At 39.8% G+C, this 10,441-nt stretch overlaps 1 protein-coding gene across 1 annotated transcript in view; it reads right to left on the bottom strand.

Moving 5' to 3' along the window:
• Nucleotides 1-863: 863 nt before the first annotated feature.
• RAB4A (RAB4A, member RAS oncogene family) overlaps nucleotides 864-10,441 on the bottom strand; it is a 40,454-nt gene continuing 30,876 nt past the window's right edge. The window contains exons 5-8 of the mRNA XM_019527062.1: nucleotides 10,164-10,318; nucleotides 7,810-7,905; nucleotides 6,645-6,806; nucleotides 864-5,011 (exon numbers count right to left, since the gene is read on the bottom strand). Of these exons, the coding sequence (XP_019382607.1) occupies nucleotides 6,691-6,806; nucleotides 7,810-7,905; nucleotides 10,164-10,318 (367 nt within the window). The 3' untranslated portion in view covers nucleotides 864-5,011; nucleotides 6,645-6,690. The remainder of the gene's footprint in view (nucleotides 5,012-6,644; nucleotides 6,807-7,809; nucleotides 7,906-10,163; nucleotides 10,319-10,441) is intronic.

Here is a 10,441-nt window from a genome sequence, read left to right as displayed (position 1 = left end):
TTACAGGCAGCCAGGGGCAGATATATATTTTCTAAATTTTTAGGGGCCCTGCAGGCTGGACAGAATGGCCTGGAGGGCCATATCCAGCCCACAGGCCACATTTTGCCCACCCCTGTAGTAGGGAGACCACTAGAGTTTTGGAGGAGGGGAAGGGCTGCAGTGGCTGGGAGCTGTACACCCTGGGATGCAGGCAGAATGAAAGTAAAGCATTTTACCTCCCCTGACCATTCAAACAATAACCTAGAATGGCAGGGGGAAAATATTTTAAGGATACACACTCATTCTAAGTGGCTTATCTTTAAAACATCAAGGGTACTTATGATAGGTTAACACCCTTCAACAGGTGAATGCTCCTGTTTTTTTTGTTTGTTTTTTTTTTTAAGTGTCTTTACCAGGTTTAAAGGTAGCCTGTAACATGGCCCTAAATTATGCCTGCTCCAATTTGAGACCACTGCTACTAGTCTCATCTCCTGCAGTCAGAGGCACAGACTATGCCCATAGTCTTTATAACTATCATTCAGGTATTTGAAGACTTATCAACTAAATCCATCCTCACTATTTGCTTGCTTTGTTTACATTCACACCAGTACTGGAATATGAATAGCAGAAGAAAGCTTCTATTCTAGACACGGGGGGGGGGGGGGGGAGGAAGAGACTGGGAACAAAAACCCAAGCAGGAATAGCAGATTTAATTCTGGATTCTGTAGAGCAGTTTAGTGTTTACGTAGCCAAACACTGAGTACACAATGCCTTTAGCAGGAATTAAATCACTGTGAAGGGTCTAACAATTATTAAACGATCACCAAAGTTTAAGAAAGGGGTAAGACTGTTATACCAGAAATAAGAGGTGCTGTAAACACTCATGATATCCAGAGAGTTCTTTATTCAAGATTAGATACAAGTGTCAGATGTACTGGCACAGTCCAGCAACAGACTCATTAAAAGTTAAGACAAAGGCTTTTGTAAAATATTTAAATCTTTAAAACAACTCGAACAATTAAAAACATCCGTAAAGAACAACCCAGTCTAGACTTCAGTTGCCTGGCATAGTTTCTATAAAGCTTTGCTAGGCCATCTTGCTTTGGTAAGTCAATTAGAGTAAGGACTTCTTCGTAGATGGAATGCACACACATACAAAGGGAGGGGATTATTTTACCATTTAAATTTGCCAAGGTTTTATTTATTGCATAAACCATTAACAGTAAAAAATTAAATTTCTAGCCTTACAGGCATAAAATTGAAGAGTCTAGATCACATACCATTTCACAATGATAAACTACACCTCTTCCATCATGAGGAGTTTTTTTCCCCAGTGGTGGTTGTATTCAGCATAAAACAATGTTATTTTAACCTATTATCAACATGTTATTAAAGTGAAATATGAAGCACAGTAATCTGACAGCTTTGATAAATCACGCACTTTAACTTTGTTAATGTGCGCTCAGGCTGCATGGATCCACTTTATTTTTAGAAACACTTAGATGTTGATATCAAGTATATATAATGAACTCATTGTAACAAAGCTACTTTTTAACACTACTTTTTAAAGGGATATATGAGATTAAGACACTTGGTACAAAGAAGAACTGTGCTTAGCTTATTTTTCATTCCAGAAAAATGACCAAAAATTGTCAAGCAGAATGGGTATAACCGATGGCTACTCTTGTATGCACGGGACTGGAGGGAAGATTAGGAGGCACCGTTTCTACCATTCCAGATTTAAAGCTGGATCACCTGTTAAGATCATTTTGAAAACAAAACTCACATTTGCAAATGCAGAGAATGATTACGTTGTAAGAGAGGAGGAAAGTAAAGATTAGTGAAGGAAAGAGAAGGGGAAGACATGAAAACTAGAGACCAAAGGTGACAGAAGCATGAAGGTGAAACAGAAGTTTATTATGTAAGCAACACTTTCTCCCACCCATCAACTGTGAGTGGACTGAGAATGAGAATAACTATTTAATCAAAATGCCCTATAACCACCATAATATTTAAGAATGGTGATGTTGGCAAGACAGGTCTTGGCTTGTGCTACATGTCAGAGCTAAGGAATAGGCAAACTTCCCCTTCCTCACTGTGTACAAGTGACTTGTGATGCTAAGGCAAAACCCTGACACTTGCCAAAATGTTTCCCCACATCCATTCTTGCCTAGAGGCTGCAGAACAAACAGGGAAAGGAAGTTCTCCCATCTTCAAGAAAGTGGCAGGAAGCTCTTATAGGGAAAGGCCCACAGACAGACTTTGCTCCCAAAGGAGATTAAAAAATAATAGTAATAAAAAACCGAAAATCAAAGCTACAGCCAGGGTCTTTCACATCTGGGATTGTACCAATCCCTCCTAGTTCTGGGAGTCTGAAGTACCAGTTACTTTCTCTATTCTGGGAGAAGAAATGGAGCAACAGGGGAGATGGCCACTTCCAGATGCTAAATAAGGAACACAACCCAGGAGATGGGATCAAGGCAGATATTTATTAAATAAGTTCCTCTGGAGTTACTTGAGACTCTGGTAAATACAGCACTTACTCAGCTTAATCATGTCAAACTATACCTGGAAAGGAACTTTGCTTGGGAGCAGGTCTGGTCAAGTGTGTAACAAACATGCATGCTACACTGCATACAGCATATTCAGCAGGCATTCCAGTCCAATATTGCATGCTGACCATTATATGGAGAGAGGGGACTTGATCAAAAGCTTTGGCCTGCAAGCTAGGTTTTCCAGCACAGATCTTTGACAAGGGCTTACACTGAATTCTTTCGATCTGCTGCTGCTAATTTGGAGAGACCCACAGCCTACTTTTTGGTAGGCGGAAAACTGACAAGTCTCTTGCCCTAGAAAGACCATTTAATCCAAGCATTACATCAACATTATAAGATCCCCCAAACACTCTAGCTTTGTTTTTGTGCTAGCATCAGCCCCTGGAACTATAGCACCAATTCTGCTTTAGCCCTGAAACACATATATGCTACCCCAAAATGTCCCTTAATTAGAGAGAGGTCAAATATACCATAGAACAAAGCAGTCTTTGCCCTTGAAATTCCAATATAGGTGTCTTGTCTGAGTGGAACCATTTTTTGCACATGTTCCAATTTCTCGAGTGACATCATTTCCAGTTAGGTCAATACAGTTACTCTGGATTTTTAGTAATATAGTTAGGATCTCTCTGTGCCCTTTTCCACATCACCTTTAAGCATGCCCAGAAATACCCACTCTGTTCTACAAGTCCTTAACTTGCAATACAAAGCTGCAGTTTCCCTCACTTCCTAACATGCACACCCCCAGCCAGATAGTAAGGTAGACAGTCAGGGATTTGTGCTGTTTCCGACTCTGCAGCCCTTTCCTATCTCTTCATTACAGCTTCAAATGCCAGGACGACAGAATTTCCAGTGGCAACTGTTACTACAAATCCTTTTCCCACCATAAAAGGGTGGGAGGGATATTCCATGGAATGCTTAGCACCTTCATGTTAAAGCTAATCCATCAGGTTGAATGCTCTGGTGATATTAGGGAGTGGGGGAATAAAACAAAAACAAACCCCAACCGCCACATGCAGCCACTCTCTTCTCATAAAAATGAATCCCCAACATCATGAAGTAGCTTCAGTGGGGCCTGGAGACAGGAAGGATGGCACTCCATACTATGCTGATAGGGGAAATATGTAGAAGATGGATCACAAGAGCCTAGGTGGAGTGATACTTTTTGTATTTATGATAGGCAAATACCATAAAAGCATCTTAAAATGAACCCTAATAATCTGAAAGCTTCACACATTCAGGGTCATTGATTTTACTTCTTACGCATTGCATGTTTGAAACGCTTTGCTTCCGATTGAACTCTGCAGATACAGATTCAGCAGCCTTCTTTTTACAGTAGATTGCTTAGTTAATCCAATAATATAGCTAAAGGGGGTGCGGGGTGGTGAACAGGGTACCAGCCCTGGGTGTCGACTTCAGAGGGGAGCACAAAAAGTGACCACTACTGCTGGCTGTGGCAACCCAGCTACTGCCATATGTGCCGTCCAGGGAGCAGAACTGCCCAGCTATGCCTCTTGAGTTAATGATTATACCTTGTATAAGAAAGAAGTGTAACCAAGGGGGATTGGCACAAAAAAGAACTCCTACAATGATGGTCCTCCAAGTCATCCCACTGCACTAGAATAACCGAATAGACAGAAAACATTCAGGGATGCAAAACACACAGACAGACAATCTCCATGACCCCCTTTCTAACATAGCAAACCAGCACAGAAAAAAAGAAAAAGAAACTCTCAAGATCTAAATGTCAAACAGCTGTCATTTCAAGGACTTAGCTGCAACGCTTGTTAACCTACAAAGTTTTACAGAACACTTTTTGACATACATTTATTTAAGAATTGTCAGAAAACAGGGCAGATGCACTTTATTAAAAGTGTCCTTTCCAAACATGACGGATTCGTAAACTTCAGTCCTTAACTGTACTGCAGAATGGATCATGTAAACACTTTGTAGAAGTGGCAGAGTGAAGGAGGGTGAGAGGGTGAGGAAGGTGGGGGCGGGGGCGAAATCACTGACAGTCAATGCCAGTGGCTTTGTATTTCAGGTCATAAATACAACTGATTGTGCAATAAACACAAACATGATAAAGCCTACCTCACAGTTAAATTTTAGTTATGATAAAAAAAATAAAATATTAAATTGCTTTTAGTGCAACATTCTATCATACATAAGTGTATCATGCTTTGGAAATTTACTGTTACATTATATACAGGATACAGTAATACTCTGAAGGGAAGTTGAGGGGACAAAAGAATGTAACAGAAAATGTTTACAGGTATGAATTTAGTATTGTCCACTGAATAGTTAGGTTTGTTTTGCAGTCTGCTGTGTCATGTGCACACTTCTGCATATTACCCTACAGTACTCTTTTTCCAGCAGTGGCCTGTTCTGGTTATATACAGTGGGGAAGATGTTTTAAAAAACTGCATAGCCTTCAAGCTTTGTCAGTCTGTTTCTCCAAACACCATTTGCACGGACAGCTGTAAAACACAGAAAAGCTTTAATTACCGATGGGCACATTTTAGAGAGTTTATACTTAAGGAACAGATACTACAATTGGATCCATACACATGCAAGCTCGTTTGGTGCCATAATTAAGTGAAAATGACTCCAAATGGATGCCCTCTCCCTTCTTTACCCTGGCTTCTGCCCTGTTCAATCCAGAGTATGAAGCAGGTAAAACACAAAATCCATCTCCCTTAGGCTACTCCTTGCCAGTCTCCTTCAGTTCTGCAGTGACAGGTTGCCAAACTCTTTTAGGTACGAAGGTTTATTTTGCAAATCAGTAAACAGAAGGCTTTATTATAGCCTAGCTTCACATTAACTCTTAAGATCAGTCTTATTCCTTGCAAAGAAAAAAAATGTCATTCCCAGTAGCCATTTACAATTAAACAGCATTGTCACCAACAGGGAGGCACAGCAGGATGCTCAAGGTAGGTGGTAACAGATGCAGAACAACAGAAGAAAATTTGCTACCCAGGGTTAGTCTTTAGGGCAAGTCACCCACCCACATCAACTTGACTGAAAGGGCCAGATGAAAAGTCCCTCATGAAATCCCTGGGTACCTGAAGGAGACTACTGAGACAAAAAAAAAAAAGGAAGTGTTCCTGGTGAAGACTGTTAGCTGAAATAATATTCTAACCCCTAGAACAGAATTTTCTAACCTATCTTTCCCCTGTGTGGTACTGGAGAGGAGACAGATGGTGTATCAGCAGGTTTCCCTCTCCAGTTCTGAAGTAGCACTAATTTTCTAGTTCTGAGTACAGCCAGCTGTACACAGCCCATTTAATCTCCTCTTTTCATAGCAGCTAAAAGCAACAAACTGGGAAAAAGAGTCCAGCATTATTGCAAGAAGCAACCAGCTGCAGATCTCTACTGGAATCTGTCCCTCTGATCCTCACCCGCACAACTACTAACGGGAGAGTTAGAAGGAAACACTCCAGCCCTCCCTTCCAGCCTTTTGGATATCTCTGGAAAACAGGTCTCTCCTCCAGAGGCTATGAACAGTCTTGGTGCTGCTTCTTCCCTTTTGCCCTCTTCCTTCCCTTGTGCTCATATCGTGAAGCAATGCAAGACACTAAGTGCTGGTCTTCCTTGTAGGGAGAGCAGAACAAAGATTGGAACCAAATACTGTACTTTAATTATTTTTTTGAGAGCAGGATGAGTCTTTACCACTCATTCTTTAGAGTGTGATTATGAAAAGCCTTTAATAATATATGGGGCTACGCCATATATTTTGGATTTACGTTTCTGGTAGTATTTTGTCATCACATTGTAAAAACGGCCTGCTCTTCCCTAGTCATCAGCATCTTTTAAAAGGTACAAGATTCACAGCAGAACTTGCCAAAAGATAAGCTTTTTTGGATTTTCTGAGAAATACTATGAAATAAAAAGCAAATTATTTCAGATTTCAATAAGGGCCTGAAGCATGAAAATTGTTTCTACTTAGGAGAAAAAACAAAACCTAACACTGGAAGCAAGCCCTTATTTATTATTTTGCTGGATGCTACCCTGTTCTACAATTTTGCTCTGGTGAAAGTTCAGTACCACAAAATTGGAAGGCTCTGTATTAAGGCATCAAATGAGGTATGGTAATCCACCAAAGAGGCTTACCTCTTGCATCTAAAATGAGCGTTCAGGACTTTGTTGTTCAGTTTTCTTAACATCCACATTCTTGAGCACTTTGGGCTTGTGCTCTATGTGGTGATCTCAGCTGTCTCAATGCAGCATCGCCATATTGAATACCTGAGCCCATCCTTTCTGGATCCAGTTCACCTGATGAGAATTTTTTTAAATGGAGTTGATCATGTGTGGATGCATAAATATATTCCAAGCAAACTGGTAACGTCAGATAAAACTGTTCATTTGTATTTGTATTTTCCTACCTTACAGTATCCCATCTCTACAAGAAATTATTACATTTTGTTTACTTTTGATAAAATTGTAAACTTCTCAATCTTCTGTAGCAGTTTCTAATTATACAACCCAGAACACAGTGCATCTCCTAAACAAGTCAAATGGTTGCAACAAGCGTTCTTTTTGTATTTTGTCTATTTTATGAAAAAAATTAATTTTTTCTGGTTTGAATTTCGTTCTCCAATTTTAGAGACTAATATTCAAACAAAGGAAATCAAGATGCCAGAAACAAAGGCAAATAACTTAGAAAAGTTGTACACTATTTCTTTAAATAGGTTTTAAATACAAATATTTCCTTAGCATTAAACACTTTAAACTGTGTCCATACATGATTGAGTTTTCCTGAATTGGAATTTTTTGAGACATGAAAGAGGCTGAAAGTTAGAAACAGATTAGAAACTAGAACCACTCTGCTGACAAAGTCAGAGTACAAAGAAGCCTCTTGTTGACCTAGACCTGCCCACTTATATTGTGAAGCATGCAGCATGTTTTTGCAGTTCCAAAATAATTAAAAATGAATTGACTTCAACCAGAAGTCACATGGGCACTTACTAGAAGTGCTCTCAAAAGCCTCATACTCTTTATATATGATCTAGCTAATACCTTTGACACTATTCTGCACCCATACACAAAGAAGAGGTGCAAAAGTGGTCTGAAGAATCATATAGGTTCTGATAAACAAATGGATTAGCCTGTTACAATGTTTAACTATGTGTTTTCTTTCAGTCAATTACAAAATTTCATAGAGTTATTTGATTTACTGGTACATTCACACTGAACACTTACTGCTAGATAGTTTAGGGAAACTGTAGAACCAAAGCTGAAAACATATGCTTAATCAGTATCTTAAATTTTAATTTACCTGATTCAATTTTATTGAGTATTTTTCTTGCACACTGTACAAAGGCCTCTTCAACATTCTCCCCTGTTAGCGCACTTGTTTCCAGAAACATCAGCTCTATATTTGGATGTCAGAAAAATAAAATCTCAAGTTAAACTTTGAAAGTCTGCTGCAGTAGGTGGAATAAGAAAATTCTGTGTCAACAACTGTAGTTCCCCACGTTCGCTGCTAAAAGCAGAAGCTCTAGATCAGTGGGGGACCAATCTTCTTGTCAGGAGTGTCACAAATTAGCCTTGCACTCTCCCCAAATGTCACTCCAGTCCCTTTCCCCAGCCAACCTGCTGCTCCCTGCCTGTTCTTTTTTCCTTGCTATCCTCTGCTCCCTGCCTGATCTGTTGCTTTGATTTCTTTTTCCTAACTTATATGCCACTGTGCTGCTTGTCCTCTCTCCAATCCGCTGAAAGCCCCCCACACAGGCTGCCCCTGCCACTTGTGGCACATGCCCCTGGTTGTCACCCCCTGCTCTATCAGTGGGAGCCAACCTTTGGGAAGGTATGCCACAAGTTAGCTCTGCATCTTCCCCTACTCTGATCCTTTTTCTCTACCTGATGAGCTGCTCTGTTTTCTGCTCCCTGCCTGTGCTCCCTGCCCAATTTGCTGCCTAGCTTCCTGTCTTATCTGCTGTTGTGCTGCCTGTCCTCTCCCCATTCTCCCACATGCCACACAGAGGCTGCCTGTGCCACAGGTTTTACAGCCCTGCTCTAAATGATACTAAACATGAAAATGTTTTCAGTAAAACTGTTTTGGTTTGACATGTAAATGCTGCCCTTAGAGTGCTGGAAATCCAAAAGCTACAGTGCCATACTAACGCACAAGAATCAGACTATGAAGTCAACTGAAAAAGCCCATCTAAGTTTAATATCCAAACAGAATTAAATGAAAATATAACCAGAATACATGATAAAAATAGTTTTAAAAATGTATTTATCAGGGTTTTACTAATATAGGCTCCCAAAGGTATAGGCTTTAAGTGATTATGTTTTATCTTGGCTCTCTCTACTTTCCCATTCTGTTATTCAGCATAAATGCTTTCTAGTAAACAGTTTAAACAAAAAACCCACTGAATTTTTACTGCTACTTTGCTTGGAGCTGTGATAACACTCCCAAAGCATGGAACAGGAACAAAACATGGCTGAAATACTATTTTGAGCATTAACTTCTAAAGGAAGAAATTATGATCTACTGAAAAAAGTTATCTGCTAATTTAAGCCATATTGGACACCCCTAACTATTTTTTTTAATTGAATGCCCATCTATATCTATCACTTGATCTAGAAACCAAGTCTGACAGCAAGACAGTTACCTGTAAGCTAACTTCACCTTTATCTGGTCCTCTAATGTAATATATTCTTTCTAGGTAAAGTCCTCCCCCTTTCCCCATACCATTCATCTTTGAAACTAAAGTTTTATATTCAAAATTCTCCTGAAAGTCAGCCACCAGGTTCAAGAGGTATTACATATTACCACCAATTGTGTGTTCTACTTTACAGGGTAAGTTATCCAATAGTCTTCCTCTCACTGGTCAGGAAAATAAAAAGGGCTTATTTCCTAGACTCGTGTCCACATATGTGTGACATGGCCCAATATGTTTAATTTGAACCATATTCAAATCATACATGGGGAGTTGGGGGGGGGGGGAAGTTTAAGAAAAATACTTCCCCTAAATCTCAAATAAGAATATGCTGGAAAAAGCCTCAACTTGAAAGCCAGATAATAGTAGTATTCATGCAGAAAGGGATCCCTTCAGATCTGCATCTTGCCGCTTACCACGTGGACAAGAACTGGCTGCCTCTGTGATAACACAAACTAGAAGGATCCTTCATTCTCTGCCTACTCCAATAGATGCAAATGATAACAGGTAATACAGTCTGTGGATTATCCTCTTCAGTTAGAAACTCCTTTAGAAAGTCCCTGGGAGTAGATGTGGTCAGGGCTGGTCCATCTTAAAGAAAAGCTACGTGAGAACTGAAGGAGGTAGCATTTCTAGAACTGATTTATAACCAGTTGCTTCCAACTGATTGGCATAGTTATGCATGGAGAGAAAGGATGGAAAAGTTTTGCTCAACATGGCAAACAGTAGGACTAGGAGAATCCTTGATGAGGTGGCTTCATGGAACTTTCCTTCTTTTCTACCCTAGTTTCAGGTAGATCTGTCTGTTGAAGTGGTGGGAAAAGGGATCACATTGATAATACTAGTAAGGTACACATAGACGAGCAGTATGTAAATGCACAAAAGCTGTATCATTAGAGGAATAGGAAAAAACAAACAAACGTTACTTCAATATTAGATTTTTTAAAAGGCACAAAACACCTACCATTTTCTTGTGCAAATCTGGATGCTTCTAAGAAAGTAACTTCACGATCTGCATCAAGATCCTTCTTGTTTCCACACAGTATTATCACAATATTTTGACTTGCTAACATTCTTGCATCCGTCAGCCAATTAGTAAGTGCATTGTAAGTTTCCCGGCTGTGTAACAACAATAACTCTGTTATATTATGGATATTTTTAGTGTTGCCTAGTGGAGAGAGCACTGGACTGGAATTCAGGAGCCTGGAGTTCTATTCTTGGCTCTGCCACTGGTTTGGCTGC

Source organism: Gavialis gangeticus, unplaced genomic scaffold (assembly GCF_001723915.1).
Source record: "Gavialis gangeticus isolate Ggan-Ray unplaced genomic scaffold, GavGan_comp1, whole genome shotgun sequence".
Taxonomy (NCBI): domain Eukaryota; kingdom Metazoa; phylum Chordata; order Crocodylia; family Gavialidae; genus Gavialis; species Gavialis gangeticus.
This window is presented reverse-complemented; position numbering and strand designations above follow the sequence as displayed.